This window comes from Pristis pectinata, chromosome 6 (assembly GCF_009764475.1).
Source record: "Pristis pectinata isolate sPriPec2 chromosome 6, sPriPec2.1.pri, whole genome shotgun sequence".
NCBI lineage: Eukaryota > Metazoa > Chordata > Chondrichthyes > Rhinopristiformes > Pristidae > Pristis > Pristis pectinata.
This window is the reverse complement of record NC_067410.1, coordinates 59,212,093-59,236,022: the sequence shown is the minus strand read 5'-3', so window position 1 is coordinate 59,236,022 and position 23,930 is coordinate 59,212,093. Positions and strand designations below refer to the sequence as shown.

At 43.7% G+C, this 23,930-nt stretch overlaps 1 protein-coding gene across 1 annotated transcript in view; it reads right to left on the bottom strand.

Annotated features, from left to right (window-relative positions):
* Positions 1–16,415: 16,415 nt before the first annotated feature.
* ubxn7 (UBX domain protein 7) overlaps positions 16,416–23,930 on the bottom strand; it is a 64,362-nt gene continuing 56,847 nt past the window's right edge. The window contains exon 11 of the mRNA XM_052017945.1: positions 16,416–18,209. Within this exon, the coding sequence (XP_051873905.1) occupies positions 18,048–18,209 (162 nt within the window). The 3' untranslated portion in view covers positions 16,416–18,047. The remainder of the gene's footprint in view (positions 18,210–23,930) is intronic.

Sequence of the window (23,930 nt, the reverse complement as noted above, 5' to 3'; positions counted from 1 at the left end):
TGAGCTAATATTGGGACAGATAGCAAAATCTTTTAAAGAGTTTTAATGGAGGACAGAAATAGTTAGGGATTCTGGAATTCAGGGCCTGAACAGCTGATCACCGGTGACAAAGTGAGTTTAAATAGGGTTGAACAAATGGCCAGAAATGGGGAGGTGTCGAATTGGTAGGGAGGGCTGAGATGATGAAGTACTGGGGAATGGAGATCCAGATCAAAAATTATTTTCCAGATAATTAATCGGCCACGAAGGGCTCTACAATAAACCCAGCTACATATTATCCTTTCCCCCTTCGCCCTTCACCCTTCCTTCCCAGGACTGCCCAGCAGACTATTCACTTCAATTGTTTTTCATGTTGGATTATGAATAGAAGGCCATTCAGCCCATTGAGGTTATGTCAAAGCAATCCCATCAATCCCATTCCCTCACTATTTTCCCCTAACCTATTCTCTCACATATGCCCATTAAGTTCTAACCCCTCTCCCATTCTCCATCCACCCGCCTACGCTAAGGAGTAACTTACAGCAGTCAACTAACCTACCAACCCACACATCTTTGGGATGTGGGAGGAAGCAGGAGCACCTGGGGGAAAACACACCTGGTCACATGAAGGAAGTGCAAAGTTCACACAGATGGCGCCAGAGGTCAAGATCGAACCCGGTTCTCTGGAGCAGCGAGGCAGCGGATTTACCAGCTGGGCCACTGTGCTGTCCAAAGCTGTGCACAGACCACTCCTATTGGAAAAGTTATCTCACCACCGAGAGCGGAAAGGGATAGGCACAAAATGCCAGCCTTGCAACCATCACCCATGCCCCAGGAATTAATTAAGATGCAAAAATCATCTGAGTTGACAGTGTTATGACAACATTGGAAAATTGCTAATTGGTTTATTAGTGTCACATGTGCCGAAGTACAGTGAAAAGTTTTGTTTTGCATGCCATCCATACAGATCATTTCATCACATCAGTACATCAAGGTAGTAATTAAACAATCCAATATTGCACCATCCTTCCCACATTTTCAAAGCTTGGAAATGTTATGGTCGGTCTGGGTTTCCCCCAGAGAACTGAAAGGACGTTTATTGTGGTGATGGATTAGGTGAAGCACAGTGTAACATTGCAGCATCAGGTTCATCTGTAAACAGTACTGCTGACAATAGTGATCCAGCTTCTGAGTTTCATTGTACTCTGTGCAATGATGGAATACTTGTATTCAATGAAAGAGATTACCAAAGTTACAGGTCAACTAGGGAGACTAGCTTTTTTTAAACAATTTACCAGTATTAGCATTCATACTTTGGGTTCCGATAAAGGCGTTGTTAGTTGTGGGGTCAGCACAAGATTGAAACATTAGAAGAACATTAACTTTTAGAGAAAGAGCATAGTTTCTGGGTCTAATGTAGGGTTAAATTGGTCTAGTGGAGGGTTGAAGAGGCTACGTTAATCTGTGGGCTTGTGAGACAAACTTCTCCTGATCAGTTTCAATTGTATGACAATTCCATCCATGAAACAAGCCTGTGATACTCAGGTGGTCAGTATGTCATCGACAAGCTGCTATCTGCCAAAAATACAACCCAAAAATCCATTTATGATCTGAAAGGTACATAGAAGAGCTTCCAGGCCACTGATTGCAAGGAGGGTGGAGAAGAATATTGTGTTCCAGAGCACAATGTTCTTGGGTTCCTCACAAGTTTCCCAGCGTGAACAGTCATGTAGGTAATGTACAGTACTGCAGGTAAAAGAGACAAAGCACACCACACAGTTAGATCTCATGTCACACACATAGGAGATCAGAAACTCATCAGGGGAGATTAGAACATAGTCAGTTCTGAACTCTCTGATTGAGAGCGGTCTAACCCCAGCACTAATCCTTTGCGTTGACCAGAAGGGAGATGTTTCAACACTTTTGGAATAAATTTTCAGTAAAAGAAAATAAAGTTTTCTTTGAACTATGCATTACGGAGAAGTCTCACTGATTGGAGGCAGACGTATTTATAGCTAAAATACCAATTGTTACCTGATATTCCCTTTCTGGAACGGGTAATCCCACAGCTGAACATGGCTCTTGTTGGAATCGGTGGCATTAAATAAGCAAAGAGGTCCACTTGCAAGTCCAAGAGCAGATATACAGAAACAGACCACTGTGCCACTAATCGCTAATAAGGAGTAAAAGATGGAGACAAGCATCTGTAGACAGAAAACAAAGACAGTTACTCAACCCATAATATGCCTTCCACTTCCCTTAAGGTTGTCCTTAAGGTCTGTTTTAATTTGCTCCATTGCCTCCTAATCTGCTGGGTGCCTAAACATAACCGGAATGGTTTACCTGGAGACTCAGTCACTTTAAACCCTAAGCCCATGGCTCTAATGCCAACCTGCATTGAGGTGACTATCCAGGCTGTGACAATATTTGGAGGGCTAAAGTTGGCCTAAGAACCCTTAGATCACGCAGAGGAAGATGTGGTATCTTTATCTGCTTTGCATAGTCTTGCTCGTTTGTGAAGATATTGTATGAGGGTGGGTTGTGAAGACACAAGAGACTGCAGATGCTGGAATCTGGAGCAGCAAACAATCGGCTGGAGGAAATCAGTGGGTTGAGCAGCATCTGTGGGAGGCAAGGAATTGTCGACATTTCAGGTTGAAACCCTGCATCAGGGCTGACAATGAAGAGGGGAGGTGGCCAGTATAGAGGAGGGGTGAGACAGGGGCCAGTGGACTGAGGGCTGGTGGGGTTGGATGATAGGCAGGTAAGGGAGGGGAAGGGGTGAAGTTGGGAGACAGAAGCAGGTGGATGATAGATGGAGGCAGAACAAAAGAGAAGAAGAAGATGGAGCCAGGAGGGATGAGGGAAGGGTGAAGGTGGAAACGGCTGTTGGACGGTGATAAACTGCAACAGAAAGGAATCTGATTTATGACGGCGCTGGAATCTGATAAGTAGGGAAGGTGATAATGGGAACCATTAGGGGAGAGGTGACGGGCAGATGGAAGCAGGACCAGATGGGGTGGGTTGTGATACACCTAAATTTGAATGGTCTGCTGATGCTTTTTCAGGGGTTGATGCTCCCTAAATAGAATCTCAGATCACTGTCTGGAAGGAATCAGCAAAGCGTTGAGTTCAAGGGGGTAAGAAGACACAAACAAGTTGAAGATAAATGGTCGCAGTTTTGGAGAAGAATGGCTCATCGCGTGACGAACGTAGTGCCTTCCACATTCACAACCAGTGTGGTCACTTCAGTGAACCCCACAAATAAAAGTGAGTCCTACGTAGACCCTACTGTGAGCAGTTCCAGGCAGTGCATCTTGGGAGTAACATATTGGAGGGAATGCAGCAAAGAATCATATTTGGTTTCCAAGGGTCAAATTATGAGGAAAGATTACACAATCTAGGAAAAAAAGTGCAGATGCTGGAAATCTGAAAAAAAACAGAAAATGTTGGAAACACTCATCAGGTCAGGCAGAATCTGTGGAGAGAGAAACTGAATTAACATTTGGTCCATCATCCTTTATCAGAAAAGTGAGAAAATTTACAACCAACTTGTTTTCTGACTTCTCCTGACCTGCTGTGTTTCCAACATTTTCTGTTTTTATTATAGAGCTTAGGATTGTGCTTTGTAGAACTTAGGACCTTAATTTGGTTGAAGTTTTCAAGATGTTCAGGCAAACTCTAAGGATAGATACAGAACGCCAATAATCCAGCATGCTCAGGGCTTTGGTGGTGTGAGATTAGCAGATTTGCCAGATTATTGAATGTTGTCTATTAATACTCCAACAAACTTTTATTTCAAGTTTTTTTAATATATGTTACACGGTAGAATAATAAATTTTCCAGAGAACCCGATAAGTTTAAAGGGAATGTGGGGAGTGTGTTAAAGGGAGCACAAGGATCAACACCCAGTGAGCTAGGTGCTGAACCATCAGGATTCCCAAATGGTCAGATAACGGATTACTGGAGTTTTACTCCATTGAGAAAGGTTTCAAATTCAAGTTTATTGTTGTCAGAGGCATACATACACAGGAGACAAGGACCAAAAATGCATTTGGTCAGGGGATTTGTCCACTTTAATGTGTTTTAGGACCGCCAATACTTCACCTTTAGTAATTCGTGGCTGAGAAGCTGGTGCAGGGGGCAGGGGTTCATGTTCTCGGATCATTGGACCTGAACTTGAGGGGGACCAATATCTTGGGTGGAAAATTTGCTAGTTCTACTCAGGAAGGTTTAAACTAGAGTGGCAGGGGTGGTCCCTGAGCAGAAATTAGGCAGTTTAGAAATTGGGGGCAAAAACTGTAGTTAACGACAGCAAGTTTAGTAGACAATGTAACCAGAAGCATGGCAAAGAGAGAGGAAAGAACGCTGATTTAAACTGCATTTATTTCAAAAAGGTTAACAGGTAATGCGGACGAACTCAGGGTATGGATTGGATCAGGTGACTGAGGCATTATAGCCATAACTACATGGCTGAGAGAAGAGCAGGACTGGCAGCTCAATGTTCCAGGGTACAGTTGCTACAGGTGTGATAGAGGTACAGGTAAGAGAGGGGGGATTTGCCTTTTTGATGAGGGAGGACATAACAACAGTGCTTAGAGAGCATATTGGGGGATTGTCCAGTGAGGCTATGTGGGTAGAACTTAGAAACAAGAAGAGGTGGTCACTCTGTGGGACTTTATTATAGGTCCCCCAATAGTCAGCAGGAATTAGAGGAGCAGATGTATTAAGAGATCACAGATAGCTGTAAATAAAATAAGGTAGATTTAGTGGGAGATTTCAACTTCCCTAATATTGACTGGGTCACCCATAATTCAACAGGCTTGGATGGGGTGAAATTTGTTAAATGTGTCTAAGAAGGTGTACAAGATGATAAGAGGCATAGATCAAGTGGACAGTCAGAGACTTTTTCCCAGTGTGACAATGGCTAACATGAGGGGACATAATTTTAAGGTGATTGAAGGAAGGTATAAGGGGGATGTCAGGGCTAAGTTTTTTTTACACAGAGAGCAGTGGGTGCGTGGAATGCACTGCCAGCAGAGGTTGTGGGGGCAGATACATTAGGGACATTTAAGGGACTCTTAGATAGACAGATGAATGACAGAGAAATGGGGGGCGATGTGGGAGGGAAGGGTTAGATAGATCTTAGAGCAGGATAAAATGTTGGCACAATATTGTGGGCCGAAGGGCTTGTACTGTACTGTAGAGTTCGATGTTCTTGATCAATATATAGAGGATCGTACTAGAGAGGGTGCAATACTGTACCTCTTCTTAGGGAACGAGGTAGGGCAAGTGACTGAGGTGTCAGTGGGGGAGCACTTTGGGACTAGTGACCATAATTCTATTAGTTTTAAAATGGTTATGGAGAATGATAGGACTGGTCCATGAGTTGGGGAATGACCAATTTTTGAGGCACTAGGCAGGAACTTGCAGAGGTCGATTGGATGAGACTGCAGGTAAAAGGACATCTAGCAAGTGGGAGGCTTTTAAAAGTGTGACGTCAAGACTTCAGGGATAGCATGTTCCTGTTAGGGTGAAGGGTAAGGCTGGCAAGGGAACCTTGCTTGATGAGCAATATTGAGGCTCTGGTCAGGGAAAAGGAGGCACACATCAGGTTTGGGCAGGCGAGATCAAGCGAGTCCCTCCATGAGTATGTGTAGGAGTACATTTATGAGGGAAAGCAGGAGAGCAAAAAGAGGGCATGAGATGGGTCTCACAGACAAGGTCAAGGAAACTTCTGCAGGTATCTACAGTAAAAGGGTGCCTAGGGAGAGATTAGGTCTCCTTAAAGACCAGCATGGCTGTCTATTTGTGGAGCCACAGGAGATGGTTGAGATTTTTGATGATATTTCTCATCAGTTTTTACTGTGGAGAACATGGAAGCAAATGTTTGAAACTTTCCACAGAACTGCAACCTGTGTCGGGTCAGTGGTTCATTTCGAAAGGAGCCAAAAGAAAGGTAATTCATTCTGACATTGTCAGGGCAGACTTACCTTAAGCCTGGAGCTTCTGCAGAAACAGCAGGAGCCGCTGCTGACAGCCGCGGCGTTGATGGAAAGAGCAGCGACAATGACCTGCGAATACAAAAGGCAATGAACACAAGGGATGCATTTAGTATTGAATCGGATGGCTGATCCGCTCCGTACCCGCTGGCTACACACCAGTCCCCGAGCCCGACAACCGCCATACCCTCCAGCTGAGCAGTGAGTCCGAGCAAGGTCCCCCCCCCCCCCCCCCTCCTCGCCAGACCCAGACGAGTCTGAGCAAAGCTGGGGAGGGAGGCTCACGTCCCTTAAAGGCCGGGGAGCAGTCTTTATGTGGAGACACAAGAGACAGCGGACGCTGGAATCTGCAGCGGGTCAAGCAAAGGGATGGTGAAGGCCTCTGGTGAAGACTCTGCATCGGGACTTTTTCTGTGGTCCTGAGACATTTCTGATGTCCAAAATCTATTGAAAGTGATGTGGAGATTTTAAATGAGGATGTAAATTTCAAATTATCAACGATTGAACTTGGTGTGCCTGAGCGGCTTGCCGCTGGAGCTCCTCTCCCGCTCCACCCCAGCCCTTTCACCACAGCTTTGCAGAGTTTTTTTTTTCACCATTTATTTATCCAGTTCCTCCCTAACGGCCGGACTGGAACCTGTTCCCAGTATAGGAGTGCATTCCAGATTGCAACCACACTCTGTGTAAAGTTTGTCCTCATGGATTCCCTCCCCCGTTACCACGTCCTCAATCCCTCCAGCAAAAGGCACAGCCTCCGGCTGTCAACTCTGTCCAGACCCCTCGGCATTGTATATACCCCCATCAAATCACCCCTCAACCTTTTCTTCTCCATACAGTCCCAGCCCTCTAACTTATCTTCTTTTAATTTCAAAAATAGACTGACATGACATTACTATGACTGACTGTCATAATGAAAATATATAAAAAGGAAGAAACTGTGCAAAACTTTTACATTCATGGTCGTTACATTCAGTAGTGTAAACTTTAAAAGCAAAAAAACCATAGCAACATAACCACTTATGTGGCCACCTGGGGTGATACACCCTTTCATTGTTTAAGGGGCTTCCCCAACCCAACTCTGCCCCTCCATGTGCGGTAACGGAAGGAGCCTACTCTGTGGTCCTTCCCCACAGAGGCTTTCCCATGGCTGCACCGAGCTTCAGTGGGTCCCTCAGCACGTACTCCCGCAGCTTGGGCCGTGCCAGTCAGCACCGTTCCTTTACAAACATCTCACTGTGCTGGAAGTTTCAGGAAGACCCAATGACGTCCTTCACCGAGTTGATGACCTACCAGCAGCATTTGATGTCTGTCTAGGTGTGCGTCCCTGGGAGCAGCCTGTAGATCAGGGAGTCCTCTGCTGTGGATGAACCGGGACACAGACCCTTGCATCTGTCTCCACACCCTCTGAGCAAATCCACAGTCTGCAGAGATGTGGGTGACCATTTCTTCCCCACTGAAGCCGTCCTAAGGGCGGCATGCGTTGGGGATATGTTGTCTGTACAGGAAGGATCCAACTGGGAGGGCCCCTCTCACTGCCAGCCAAGCAAGGTCTTGGTGCTTGTTGGTGAGGTATGGCAATGAGGCATTCTGCCAGATTGTTTAGATAGTTTGCTCAGGGAACCACCCCATGTTATCCACCGAGTTTCTGTCCCACAGTGTCTGCAGCACATTCCACGCTGACCATTGCCTGATGGACTTATGCTCAAAGGTATTTACCTGGAAGAGCTCTTCCACAAAGGACAGGTAGTGGGTCAACTGACTGGGATGTTGCTGGGCAATAGGGCCAGACCCATCTTCTGCAACACCGGGGACAGGTAGAACTTCAGCACATAGTGACACTTGGTGCCCACATACATTGGATCCACACACCACCCAATGCAGCCACACACACAAAGGTGGTCATCAGGATGAGGGCAACATTGGGTACACTCTTGCCCCCATTCTCTGGGGACTTGTGCATCATGACCCTTCGAACTCATTCCATCTTGGATCCCCAGACAAACTGGAAGACGTCCCGGGTGATTACCGAGGCAGAGGAGTTGGGGACAGGCCAAACTCTGCTAATCCATCCCTGTAACTGTAGTCCCTTATCTCAGGAACCGTTCTCGTAAATCTTTCCTGGACTCTCTCGAACGCCCTCATATCCTTTCAATAATGCGGCGACCAGAATTCAACACAACACAGTTGACGCTGGACCAGTGTTTTATAAAGGTTTAGCATGACTTCCCTGCTTTTAGACTCTGTGCCTTTATCAATAAAGCTGACAATTGTACTGTGTATGCCTTATGAAACACTGAATAATTTGTGCATCCATTATCCAGATCCCTCTGCCCCTTTGGAACAACTACACGCACGTTTTACACCATGGTAACATATTTTTTATATAAACAAAGCCTTCCCATTCTCCAGGCCGAGATTGAAGTGAATGTGTGTCCAGTCTCAGGCGAGTCCTCTCCCGGCACGGGAAGAGGCTGGTGCTTCAATTAACGCTGCGGGGATCCCAGTAAGTCTGCGCTCTGCCCCCGGACTCCGTTTGGAAGTGTCCCGGCATTCAGCGGAATGACAGACGTGGGGCTCGCTCAGTAGGTCCGGGACTTACTGTGTGGCGAGGGAACGTTTCCTCCAGAACATTTCTGGCAACCACTCGCCTTGCTCCCACAATCAGACCAATGCAACATGCCAGCGTCAGGATTATGTTTTAGCTGTTCTGTTTCTACCTTCCAAAGATTACCGTTCCCCGATATCCCGGGACAAGGGTGTTGTGACTTTGAGATTCCTTTCTCCACGCTCAGTCTTTGAGTAAACTTACCTTTCTCTTGCACACTTGGGCTGCGGACATCAACAGCGCAGCGTCACACCCAGGGAGAGAGTTGCACATTTCCGATTATTAAACCGAAATTTTTATTTTTTCCCCACATCTGCATTCCAAATTCCCAGAGTATTCAACAACGAAACGTCGACTGTCCATCTCCCTCCACGTAGACTGCCTGAACCGCCGAGTTCCTCCAGCAGTTAGTTTCACGCTCCAGATTCCAGCATCTGCGGTCTCTTGTTTATTCTACATACAACGTAGTTCCTGGTTTCGTCCCGTTTGCACATTCGGAATTGTGACGTTTAAAAATAATAAATAGAGGCTCTCACAGGGCAAAAGAGTTGCTACCAGACCCGCGGTACATGGCGGACCTCCACTTGCAACGCAAAGACTCGCAACGCATTTGACACACGCACCGTAACCAGCCGGCCGTTCGCTACACAGGACCATCAACACGAAGGTCCAAAGTGTATTTAACCGGCGCCTCCACAAACTGCCATCGGTGGATAGGTGGGTAAACCCGTGTCCACACACAGCCCCCTGGCAATGCCTAATATTGCCTGCATTACCCGTATAAATGTTAGGTATAAGTATAATTGTGGGCAAAAAGATTGACGTAGACGTGGTAGGATCAAGGGCCCACCAGGAGAGAGGTTGGACAATGTTTCTGTGGAGCGTCGGAGGCTTGAGGGGCGACCTGACAGAAGTTTATAACGTTATGAAAAGGCATACATAGATAGGGGAGATAATCAGAGTCCGTTTCCCATGGTGAAGATGTCAAATACTAGAGGGTAAGACTACAGGTGAGAGGGGGAAAGTTTAAAAGAGACGTGCGGGGTAAGTTTTCGTTTTACACAGAGAGTGGTGGGTGCCAGGAACGGTGGAAGCAGATACGATGGTACCGTTGGAGAGGCATTGAGACAGGCAGATGAACATGCAGGGAATGGAGGGATATGTGCAGGCAGGTGGGATTAGTTTAATTTGGCATCATGGTCAGCACAGACATGGTGGGCCGAAGGGCCTGTCCTGTGTTGTACTGTACCATGTTCTATGCCTTTCAACTCTACCACTCTGGATTCGGCGATTAAAGAGAACATTCCCTAGACAAACCATTGTTTTTCATCCAACTCATTCAACGTCAAACCCAGCTTCACAACTGTGTATCATCACAACCTTTGAGCCTCGTTAATTACTGGATATACTCATGTCATCAGACGAAATAGAAGCAGCGTTAATTTCAGGAAATATAATAAGGTCGTGTAGTTGTTGCGAGATTATATTTATGAAAAATCAACCGGCCCACATCAGCCAGACCTATCAGTACAATGTAAAGCATAAAATGCGTTCCAACATGGATTGGAAACACCAGTATACACTGCCCCAGACCAGTGGCGGGGATACCCTTGCCTTGTCCTGCACAGTGTCATCAGTTGTTGGTTCTGGTGGTGAACAATTGCAAAACAGTCGTGATCAGTAATTTTATTTAGAGTTTCCGTACTGTATAGGCGACATGAAAAACAACGTCTTGTGGAGGAAATATTCACCCAAATCACTTACGAAACTGCAGGGAATTTGAAATGAACATGAGAAATGCCAGAGGTACTCCGCGGTTCCGGTATATCTGCGGAGCGAGAAACGCTTTCGTTTCAGATCAGAGAACCTACATCAAATTTGGGAAAGATGTAGTTTATTTTTAAATTGGGGGAAGGGTGGGGAGGACAAACTAACTTGTTTGTTCTCTCCCAGTTCTGACGAAGGGGCTCAGAACGCTATTTCTTTCCCCACAGATGCTGCCTGACCTGCTGAGTTTGTCCAGATTTCCTGAGTTAAACTCACGTTCTCTGTTGGTCCCCACCTGATGTCCTCCCGCTCCCTTCTTCTCTGATCGCCCACAGCACTGTTCTCTAATCTTTCCCACCCCTGCTGTATCCCTCTAGTCTTGGGACTATACTCTTTTCCAAAATGCTTTTCTCTCTCCCCACTGTTGCATTTCCACTTTGCAGACTCATCTCCCCCCAGTTCTCCTGCTCTTTGACCTAGCTCTCTCCCTCATCCCTCCATTGTCTCTATATAGCGGTGAGACCCAACCCTCTTCTCCTGTACCTGTGCGGTTGGCATGGGATTTTTTTTTTGTTCGCCAGCTGGTCAGTGACTTGGATCTGTTGCCCGTTCCAGCACCTAACTAGAGTGCTCATCCAACGAAGTCAGACAGATGGACTTAGGTGGGTTCACTTGGCTAGAACAGGTGCAGTTATCACGGTATAACCATGGGCCAACGCCCAAGGTAAGGTACAGAAATGGGCACAAAATATCCTTCAATGTGTCTCCGGTCCCACCTTCCTAAATGTTCTGCTCCCCATATGCTGTACAGATCACTGTTTCTTTACTGGTGTCACCAAATCCCGTAGAGTGAATTGGACTCAGCAAAGGCCATTGGATCAAACAACACCTCAGGTGTACTGAAGACTCGCATCCCAAAAAAAGCACAGCTCTCGCCAAGCTGTTCCAGTATACCAGTGCCCCATTAACACTACGCCACTGAACACCAATTCCTCTTTGTGCTTGCAAAGGAACCCGGCACAAACCCCTGCCACAGACTAGTTTTCCCACAGCCATGAAACAATCTCACTGCCACATGGCTCAATGTGGAGTCAACCACTGAGGCAATGTGCGGGGGCTGCCCGTGAGGCTGGTGTTGGATGGCCTGGGGTGAAGGGTGTGCCCGCTCACTGCTGAGATTTGGGACTCGAGGCCGCACCCTGGTCGGCATGGAGTGTGGGTCATGGCCAGAGACCAGCAGTAACTACAGCACTTGTGCCGCCGAGCTTATTACCACAGAGAAATATGCTGCCTGACCTGCCGAGTTCCTCCGGCATTGTGTGTGTGTTTTGCTAACACCAACATTAATGCTTTGAAACGTTGCTGGGTTTTCAGCACCGGATGACAGGATTGAACACAAAACAAAATGTTGTAACTTTCCAAATCAGAACAGTGGAAGGGAACAAGACAGAAAAAAGCCTTCGGAAATCGGAAGGTTTGTTTACAAATAAGTTTGTGAGAACTTAGATTTCATAGAAATGACAGAAATTGTTAGAAGTCCATTTGCTTGCATCCAAGTTCCCTCTGGGCTGGGATAGTGTCCCTTAATATCTTTACACTGTTTGAAGCGTAGAGTCGCCTATGCAGATTATCTCAACAAATGGGTTGATTTAATCAAGTATTAGGAGGATTCTATGTCCCTGTTTCTGGGTTACACTGTCATAAAAGTAACTTTCCAAAGTAACATTACTGGGTCCTGATCGAGCATATCAGTGCGTACATTGGTTCCCTACCGCGGGCACGAACTCTTCGCTACACGTTTAAGGCCGCGTATCATCTCCCTCCATTCCTTGAACTTGACCCCACTGTCTAATTAAAGCGGGGCGATGGTCTTACCAGCAATCCGCTCCCCCATAGTCCGGCTTGAACCATGGCTTGCAGGGTGATGTGCTTGTCCATTAAGTAGCTCGTTTCTCCATTTGGGAAGAGCAAAGCGAGACTGGCCACCATGGAGACGAGAGCCAGGGGAATGAGGGATAGGGCGATACACCGAGCGCAGCTGCCAGCAACCATCCCGTCCGTCAGTCCCAGGCCAAAGGTATCTCTTGTTCGATAGGAGATGTCGCCGGGAAGTTCTCCTGCTCCAAACACCCCTCTATACCTTCTGCTGGATTCACTGCTGGCAGTCCAGGGACGGGACAGTGACTGAACCACTGGTGATTCTCCTCTCTGAACCGAACACTCATCTGCCGCCTTTGAGACTTGCCAATCAACAACAAGTTAATCAGCTGACAGCAACAACCTACTGGGACCATGTCATCAGTGACGTTTAGCAGAATCTGACACCGTGTCCTAAGCAAATGCGGTTTTGTTATTAACCAGATGTAATACTGTAGGTGAGAAATGAGATAGCGGCTTCATGATTCGTCTTCCTAGTACAGGAAGGAGATTAACCACTAGATCTAAGCAAAATGGATCCAGTGGTTAATAAATCTAAATACCAAAATAAATCAAACTGAAGAGCTTTTGACTCAGTAATTAAAAAAAGAACGTTGAAGAAAACTATGATTGAAGATTAACAAATCTCACAAACTCCACTCCAAGGTATTAAACAGATGATGACATTTCCGAGACTGACGACCATCCTTCAAAAATTCAGAAACTGTCCCTAAATCAGTGATAATAAATCTGATTGTATTCTATTCTTGGTCTGGAAGATAATCCATGCCTTCCCATTTCAAACAGGATTGGAGTACAACCCAGGGTACCTGTGGTATCACTCGGGACAGGGTCACCGAGAAGGAAAACCGGCATGGATTTAAGAGTTAAGCTACGTTTTGTAGATTTTTCAGGGGGTCACTCAAGTGATAGACGCGCGTCAGTATGCTATGGACTTCATAAAGTTCATATAGAAGGACGTTAGTGGGGGAAAACAGGAATGTTATCAACTGGCAGAAACTGGGCACAATTTTCAATGGGGACAGGTTCTAAAAGATTCACTTTGTATTCTCTGCAATGGATGATTCACCAATTAGGTATTTACAATTAATTGGTAGAGGGAACTACCTTTTGTTTAATCCGAGGCACGAAGCATTCAGAACGAAAGGGTATGACGTCACGACTGGGGCTATCACTTTCAAATGTATCAAGACTAATTCTTGACACAAGGCAGCAAAATCATGTCTCTCTTTCAAATTAACTACGTTCCTATAATTCACGGTGAAAACCTCGCACGGAATAATCGGGCACACCAGCTGTTCACTACCTCCAGTTCTCTTAAGATATCTCTCTTAACTTAAGGTCATTTCTCCCTAGCTCCTCCTTGGTTAAATCCATCCTTATCAGATTTTCTTGCATCGGGATACATTTGTATGTTAACCAATCCAGATGTTGGTTAATCGGAACTTTAATAATGCAAAACACCCTTATCGCATTCTCCCCAACCCTCAAAGTTTCTCAAATTCACTACAATTTCATTCTATCATTCTTGGAACTCTATGCACGTGTTCCTCCCTAAGGTTTCCAACTGTCCACAACACTGGTACAACTTTTATTGGCTAATTAAGATACTGAAAGAAGTCATTTATCCCCTCACCCTTCATCCACCTCAACCTGCCTGCAGCCGTTGACACTATATCCTCTTTCTCATCCGTGTCTGACTGGGTGGGAACGCATTTACCCAAATCCAATTTAATCTATCCAGTTGTCCTCGAGAATCAGCTACAAAGGTTCCTGTGCTTTCTATTGTCTTCTACATGCTATCCCTCAGCAAAAGCATACAAAAGAAAAATCACCCTCCATGCCTGTGCTCATGATACCCAACTCTAGCCCTCTCAATCTCTTCGACGCACTTAGGATGCTGAATTAATTTCTGATAGCCAGTACAGAAACCTTCCACTACATACTGGGAAGGCTGAAGCCATTGATCCCTGCCACAAACTATTCACTGGCCACCGACTTCACCTGCAGCCGAAACCAACTGCTTGCAATCTGTTCGATGCGTAAAAGTGAGTTTGCACACATCCTTATCACAACTAAAATTATTTATTTCTACCTACATCACACTTGCTCATCCCAGCCGTTGCTGGAACGCTGTCTGTGCCTTTGCTACATCTAGACTTTAGTCCAATATATTCCTAGCTAGTTTGCGGTGTCCAACTGTCCAGAGAGGTGTCAGCCGAACTGTTCTGTGTCATAACTTGCACTTTCTTGAACACCTATTGTCTGTGCTCACCCAAGTTAAAATTTTTATTTTAATATTCTTTATTTCCCAAACCTTCCATGGCCTATTCCTGTATTTCTGCAAGTTATTTCTGTAATCTCTTCCAGACGCACAACCCTCAAGATCTGACCTCTTGAGGATCCCTCATTGTAATTTCTACGGCAATAGTAATCATGTCATCAGCTGATAAGAAAATTATGATATTTCCTTCCAAATCCCCTCAACCTCCCGCCCTCCTCTTCCAAGGCGTTCCATAAAAACATTTTGATTAAGCTTTTGGTTATCTGTCCCAATTTCTCCTTACCTGAAAATTTTGAAAAACTGCAGATAATAATCGGAGTCTGAAATAAATAACGAAAATGTTGGAAACACCCAGGAGCTGCTGCGGAGAGAGAAACGGTTAATGTTTCAAGCTGAAGACCCTCTGAAGGAACTGAGAAAAAAAGAGAACAAATTCGCTTTGAGCTGCAGTGAAGGTGGGGGACAGACGGATAGGACAAAGTTCTGCTACAAATTATCTACGTATCGGGAACATTGCCTCGGTTATTCTCTCTTCGTTAGCACAGCCTGACCTGCAGTGCGTGTCCCACAGCCCCACACTTCACACCTTTCCATATTCCTTTGTTTGTATTCTTACTCTTTAGTTGTCCTCATCTCAAAGCTTTTGTTCCTATTTCTTTTGTCGCGCTTTAACTGCCCCCATTAACCCAAGGACCAGATGACCTTTGAAAACAGCGGTAAAAAAGTACACCTATGCAGCTCTTAAAAAGCAAACTATAAATTTTATTGATTGAGGTTTACAAAATGTGACACTGGTTGACGCAATCCTGCAATGTTCAAATTATTCAGTTTACTGATTCACTTGGTCAGATGTGTGGGAACTGCCTAATCTTCAGAGATCTTATCCAGGCAGTCTACAGAATCCATTTGGAAGTATAAACTCACGTTTCAAAAACTGAATAACTGAAGTAGTATTAAAAACAAGTAGTAATCTGACATGATTTAATAGTTCATGGAGATTTGGTTGAAGAATTGATTGCAGAACCTGGGTGCTGCAATGTTTCATAGCATTCATTGATCTACATTGTTAAGCCATTTACCACACTCCCTTAGAATCCAGGAGTGGGCCATTTCGGCCCATCAAGTCCATGCCAGCTCACAGAGCAATCCCATTCCACACTAATTTCCCCATTCTAACCCTTTATCCCCACATTCCCACAGGATTGATCAGGATGGAGATCATGGATCAGATCATATAACTGATATAAATTAAATGCAGAGTCAGTGGGCAAAATCCAAATATTATTGATCAACTTTTTTTCAACTAAACAAATTTCTGATCTCTCTTGTCCACTCACCATGTCACCAGCATGTTTATAATGTAGCCCAACAATTTCCTTATCTGTGGACTTGAAAGTGGGTATTTTTGAATGTTACTTCATCAATTAATATCTTGTTTAATTGCCAACAATTACTTCTTTCACAGAACATGGAATGTCCATAGCCTCTGCTGGCAAAAATTATTGGTTGATAATTACAGGGATCACCTTAATTGTCAGAAAAAATGGATAAGGGACTTATTCTGCTATGAAACAATGCTCACCATACTCAATCACACATGGTAACAGTCCATTTCCAATATGGCTCTTTCCCAAAGAGACGTAGAGCTCCTCCCAGTTATTTTTTCTTGGTCAGTCACACACACTCTTATTTTACAGTTACCTGACCCAAGACACACTCAACTGTTCTCATTGGTGTCCACCTTCCCTTAAATGACCCCCACCCCTCCCCACCCCTATGCCCTGTTGGGTTTGGTCTCCTCCTCTGCCCACCCTCGCCCTCCCGCCCAATGGGTACCAACTGCTCCAAACAATAATCCAACACCAACCACCCCACCCCCAGCACACACAAGTTTCCAATGTGCTTCATGCCCTTACTGTGTACATACCTGCAGAACCATATAAGATCTGCTCACGGTGTTCGTACAAGTTTGCCAAAGACACTATTATCAGTCTACTCTCTCAAACTCCTCCCCTCCTCCAAGTATCAAGGACCAGGCCTGAAAACAGCCACAAAACACTGATTATTCCCAGCAGGATACATTAACATTGCTCACTCCTTCTGTGGTACCAGCTCTGTGGTAGAGATATACATAGTTCTTTGTTGTTCTTCTTTGTTGTTCTTCCCAAAACCTGTGCATCAGTCACACATTACCATCATCACCACATCCCTAACCCAACCCATGCCCATTACAGTCTGGGGCTTGACTACATCTCAAACCTTTCTCAATGGGCAGGCCGCTCATCTCCAAAGTTTCCCATGAAGGATCCTGGATCTGCCAGTCAAACCCCTCATTGGATCTTAGTGCCTGAAACTCATCATGGGATGCTTCGTATAATCCTTCAAGTTTGTAACATCACAGACACCTGAACCATAAGCAGGATCGCCAAGAAATTCATGTCAGGAACAGGGTACAAACCTTGAAGTTTGATGATGGCAGAAATGAACACAATCACTCAATTCTCGACTCTACGTGGAATAATGAACTGTGTAGAATCCCTCAGAATTAACCTTGCTTCACAGAACTTAAGAAATCTCACTCTTATAGTTTAATGTCAGGGATCCAACGTGTATTCACAGGACTCACTGCTTTAGCCACGTGGTCTAGATTGCCTTGGGTCCCTATAGAGGTTCAGGAACTATGTTGACCTTCTTGGAATGGTGCACTGAACCCGTTAAAATAATTATTCCACAGCAACTCATGCCTCAAAAGTGCAGACTGAAGTAAAGTTGGTGACTTTAGACCTGGCATGCCAGATCCATCAGATTATTACCAGGCTATGCTGCAAATCTCTCCGCCCATAATACAAGGTCATGAATTCCAGCACAGGCTTGAGTTGGGTTGTTTGAAGACATCAGGGCAACTGAAGATGCATCATAGTGAACAACATCAAATTCCTAACACGCACTTGCCTAAATAAGTAACACTACCAAGAGACAAAGTCAAATCTTTTCAGATGCCAATCCGTCATTTCCCATCCTGATTCCCCAGCATTTCCTTTTGTCAACTGGTCTTGGCGAGGGAAAGCTTCCTCCTAGTAGTCAAAAAATGAGGCTCTTGTAGATTTTGGTTAGGGCAACTTGGAGCATTGCCAAGACCAGCAGTTGTAGGGAGAGAAAAATGCAAACGATACTGATGCCCGGCACTGCCCAAATGTAATGGGTCAAGCATAGAATGATGGATACGTAATGACAAACAAACAAAAAAAACACATCCAGTGTTCTCTGGTCCAGTAAAAAGGGTTCTTCTTTTGGGAATCAAAAAGTATTAAGAATTGAGTGTAGATCTCAAAATTTCTTCACGTCAGTGGCCTCAGTAGGTCCAGTAAAAAGATGAAAATACATAGTCCTCTTTGTTCAGGCTGAAGCCAGGTTATCACCAACCAACCAGATCTTGCAACATTTGTATAAAATCTTTTTGCACTCTCCCAAGTTAATTTCGCTCCTGAACAAAGACAGTTTCCTGAGGGCACAGTCCAGCTTCCTGCAGCGTAATTTCATAGTCCAAGTGGGAAAGCTTCCTGCGTGGAAAGTTGGTGACCAGCTCAAACCGCTCATTTGGATATCCCTTTGACTGGATGTGCTTCACCAGTGCCTGAGAGAAACACAAGGCAAAAGGGATTAAACAGTGGGACAGGAGAGAAGTTTGCTCAGAGCTATAGCTATCTCCATTATGCAGTTCGATGATGTGCATTTAAATCTCATTCAAAACAGCTTTGGGCCAAGGTTAACCCCGATTTCTACTCCAGAGCAAACCAAAATTCATAGTAGTTGGACATCTAGTATATCTCCTCCTCCATGTCAGTGGAGGATACATGTACTCGTGTCTACTGTTCACCAACTGAACAACCAATGTACTTGTCGCTGTATGAACTCTGCAATCGACATGGCAACTTTGCAACCTTCAACTTTTTTAATGAAAAGATAATGGTGCAACCTTTGATTGCAGCTACAATCATATTTATTGCTTGGGAAAATGTTGACCCACAGGCCTCTAATTCTCATTCCAACTCAATCCCAAGTTTTCAATGACAAGGAGTAGCAGCAGTCTTCATGCCTATCGTTCCATGTGATCAGTGTTCATTGGCCACATAACTCAACTGTCCTGCACTATGCCCAGTTCCTCCAATCCCTTTTTCCAACAGGAATTTACACAACTGACTATTTACTGCCATTAGGTCAAAGCTTCACAAAAAGAAATTATAGCTCTTTGAGCAAAGAAATGTCTCTTATTCAGTGTCCTGAATAGCTATGTCCCAATGGCAAGATTGTGTTCCTTGAGTGTGTAGATTTCCTAACCAGAGGACATATTCTGCCAGAATATAACTTTACAAATTCCTTAAGAATTTTATGTATGCATGAAGAGTGATATTATGTAACATTAGATAATTGTCAATCTGTGGAAGATTTTTCTTTTATCAGTACACAGCAATAATCTTAAGTCTGTAAATAGTCATAAACTAAAATAAGGCCAATTACATCAACATAAGGGTGAACCAGACAACATGACTGTGGACATTATAATAAAAGATGTGATGGTAAAGGATCAAGAAGTATTCAAATTCTCAAAAGTTACATCCCTTTGAGAAATAAAAGCTCTATGGGAAAAGTGATCCAACAATGGTTAATAAAAGAAATAAGGATAAAGTTAAGTTTGTATTGTTGCAGACTTGGTGTTGGATGAGAAAGTCACTGCTGAATTCAACAAGAACATCTATTGCTTTATGATCACTTTCCCCAGAAGGTACTCTACCATCAGATTACTATGGAAGGCGATCTAATATTATTCTTCTGCTTGACTTTGACTTAGAGTGCATGAAACATAAACAAAGGTTGTTATAAGCTGAAATATTAAACTAGAATTTTAGTCTGTCGCTCTGTACAAGACAGGAAGCATTCTAAGAGTAGCAGGCAACCAAATAGTAAGAATAAGGAACTTAACAGTAACCAAGAATAAAGAAAAATTATAGAGGACATGGACCTGGTGGCCTATATTCTGGGATTCTAAAATATATGACTGCAGACATTATGGACACATTGGCTGTGATCTGCCAATGTACCCTTTATACTGGAACGTTCACAGCAGACTGAGAAACAGAAAGTTCAAGCCAGGTGCGAGAGGGTAAAATGGAAACTATCTCCCATTTAGCCCGACGTTAGCTCTTCCTAGATAACAGTGGAGTTCATTATTGACAAGGTAATAACTGGAAAATAAGAAAATCATAGCATGATGGATCAGAGTCGGCATGGTTTTAAAAAAGAATGTAGTTTGACAAATTCATTTGTATTTTCTGAAGGATTTGACTAACAGGGGATAGAGGAACTAGAAGAAATAAGTTTAGATTTTGAAACTACACGATAGGATGTTACTCACAGGAGATGAGGACAGGGATAATACATTAGGATGGATTTGAAGGTCGTTTAATGAACAGAAAACAGTGGAAGTAAAGACACTATATTCAGATTAGCAGGCTATAACTATTGGGAATATGGCAAGGATCAAGGCTTAAGATACATTCTATGACATAGACTAAAAGCCAGTACAGCTTCTCCATGTGTGCTGACAAATCTGAGTGGGTAGGTAAGTTACAAGGATACCACAGAGAGGTTTGCAAAGGACCACAAACAGATTGTGAATGGGCAAGGTGGCAGCTGGAGTAATGATATGAGCAATTGTGAGGTAGGGAAAAAAATGGGATGTGTGCCCTAAAAGGAGCACCGTAGGCCCAAGGTGCATTTAGCATCTGAGGTGAGGACTGGGCTCAATTAAGGCATTGGTGAGTTGGGGAGGTAAAAAGGAATTAGGACCTAAAATCAGGAAGTTTAGAAGACTGGAAGGGAGTAACTGGATATTCTGGAGTGGGATCCCAGCTTGGACAAATGCTTCTGAAATCCAGTTGTTCCCAATGAAGAGTACTCCTTGGAACAACGTGGCATTGAAGGACACTCTTCAGAACAATGCATACTAATTTCCCCTCACAATGCTGCGAATGTGGAAGTGTGTGACTCATGATTGGAAATGCCAGTGGAATATTAGAATGGTGTGATTCCCCCAGGAAATATTTGCTGTCATACCCTACTTACATCCACAAAGGTGGAAAGAGGAAGGAAATAAAAGTGGTTTGCAGATCTGTAGTGTGTTCAATTTCAATGCAATTTTTTTTAAATAGGGGAAAACTATTGAATGATGTTCAGAGAGGTGTCCTCACATGTGACACATAGAAAGTTAGCAAACAATTAGGAAGACCGGGGCACACTGGCCTTCATTGGAATAGGATCGGATACATGAGTAAGGAAATGTTGCTACCTCCAAATACTTCCTAAAATTTTGGTCTATCTCACAAAACATAGTTGTGCTCTGATGGTCGTGCAATCACAGTTTACTAGGATTCCTGAGATGAGTGGGCTATCCTATGATTAGATCAAGTAGAATGGTTCTATATTTGCTGAAGTTTAGAAGTATGAGAGGCGATCACATTGAAATGTGGAAGATCCTAAAGGGGCTTCATAGGGTTGATGCTGAGATGCTGTTTCAGTGACATGGAGAGTCTAGGACTAGGGGTAATAATCTCAGGAAAAAGGGTTGGTTTTAAGGGCACATCAGTGAGGAATTTCCACACTTATAGGTTTATGAACCCTTGGTCTAAAATGATATTAAAAAAAAAGCACAAAGTCAACAAAGAAAGCATTGGTCCGAGTGAGTCTGGAGAATTAATAAAGGAGAACAGGGAGATGCCGATGAATTAAACAGGTATTCTGACCGAATTTTCACCACATCCCAGATATACCTGTAAATTAGGAATTGGAAGGTAGGAAGGACCTCGGGAAAAATACAACCACTAGCAAATCAGTCTTGAACAAATTGTTGCATCTGCAGGCTGACAAGTCTGTGTCCTGAAGGTCTTCATTCTCAGGTCTTAAAAGTGGATTGCGAGATAGTCAATAGGATGGTTTTAATTTTCCAAAATTTCCTATATTTGGGGAAAGTTCCATTAAATTGGAAAACAGCAATATAGCTCCCTTATTCAAAAAGGTGTGACAGAAAGCAGTCAGCTTAACATCAATCATGAGGAGAATGTTCAAAACTATTATTCAAAGACCTTTTAGCAGGGCACTTAGAAATATTCAATGTAATAAAGGCAACATGGTTTTGTAAGAGGGAAATCATAGATGACAAATAGTTGGAGTCCTTTGAAGATGTAACATATAGTGGAGAACCAATCGATTTCTAGAGAGCACTTAACAAGGTCTCGAGTCAAGCATGATGATGAAAAATAGAAGCTCACTATATAGGAATTAACATATTGGATGGAAGAATGGCTGGCTAACAGAAATTGGAGTAGGTATAAATTCATCTTTTTCTGCTTATTAAGATGTAATGAGTGGTATGGGCAGAAGGATCAGTGCTGGGGCCTCAACTTCTACCATATTTTGATTTAAAATCATAAACGATTTGGATGAAAGGATGAAAGCATCAAAGCTATGGTTGCTAAATTTGCTGATGACACAAGGATAGATAGGAAAGTTAGTTATGCAAAGGAATATAGATAGGTTATATGATTGGACAAAGATCTGGGAAAATGTGGAATTGTCCATTTTGGCAGTAAAAAAGCATATTATCTAATTATGTAGTAGGGCACCCAGCTGTAGAGTTGTGAGATGCAGAGGGATCTGGGTGTCCTAGTGTACAACTTGCAAGAAGTTAGTATGGGAGGTACTTCAAGTTGTTACAGAGTCAGAGCAATACAGCACGGAAACAGGCCCTTTGGCCCAACTCGTCAATGCCAACCAAGATGCCCATCTAAGCTAGTCCCATTTGCCCACTTTTGGCCCATTTCCTTCTAAACCATTCCTATCCAAGTACCTGTCCAAATGTCTTTTAAATGTTATTATTGTACCTTCCTCGACCATGTCCTCTGGCAGCTTAGGCAGTTAGGAAAGCTAATAGAATGTGGTTATGTTTTAGTTATATAGCTTACCAGTGAGATCACACCTGAAGTCCAGAGTACAGTACTGATCATTTAACAAAATATGCTGGTACATTAGATAGAGACTGTTTACTACACTGGGCAGGCTGCTTTATAAAGCTTGTATCCCCTGAAGGTTAGAAGAGTAAGTGGACTTGATTGAAGTAACCAAGATTACAGGAATTTTGACAGGGTGGATGTGGGTGAATCAAGAATGAGAAGGCATTGTTTAAAAATAATTGGTTGCTCTTTTAAGAGAGATGAGGCAAAATTCCCTCAGACGATTGTGAATCTTTGAATATTTTTAAGGCAGAGGTAGACACATTCTTGACGTGGGGGATGGGGGTGGGGGGGGAAGTACCACAGGTAAACAAAGTGCAGAGTTGAGATTATATTCAGATCACCTATAGTCTTATTAAATGGCAAAACAGGCATGAATTCCTAATTTGTATGTTCAAGCCTGGGAATGATAGCTTTTGGATTCCAAGGATTTGGAGACCAGGTGGGGAAAAAAGGGTTGGATGGAAGATGGCCACAATGCTGTGAAATGACAAAGCAGGCCGAAGTACTGCTGTTCCTTGTGCTCTTACAGATAGACTATCATTCTTTTGAAAATGATATGTCTAAACTAAGTGAGGAAATGACATACTTTCAAATTGACGCTGTGTAAACAGTCATACTGATCACATGTTCTATTCCTTCTACACGGCTGCTGGAGATTTCATGTTTCCTCAATGATGTACGAGGCCATTCAGCCCATCGAGTTTATGCCAACCCCCACAAATCTCATTTCCCCACTTCAAAAAAATACTGCAGAATTGACAAAAGGAATTGAAGTGCACTTAGGATATACTTCATCAAGTTGACAACTACACGACTAGCTTTTATTTAAGCATGGAGTCTGTGCTACATTCAATTAGTTATCCAGTTCCCAGAACTGGACAGACTTTCAAAGACCACATAAAAATACAAAGCTCAAAGCATATGTTTGTAGATCTTTATTCCAGTTTGTGTGAGGAAGGACATTATTCCTTTCTGCTGGTCGCAAAAGTCCAAGATATCAAAGAGCAAGGAAGTTCAACTAATTCTGATAGATCATGGGCTAATGATGTAAAACTGCCCATTTGTTATGAGGAGACTTCTTCCAACATGTTGGAGGTACGTTTCCATAAACAGCCTCAGGGATCATGTCCTTCTACAATGTGATCAGTAGAGACAGTGATACCAGCACCCTGGCCAGGATTTCTACTCAAATTGCTTTTTATTCTGACATTTGTTGTCCAATACTGTAACCAGTGCAAAACACTGCAGAATTTTAAGTAAACTGGATTCAGTGCAACTCTAGTTTC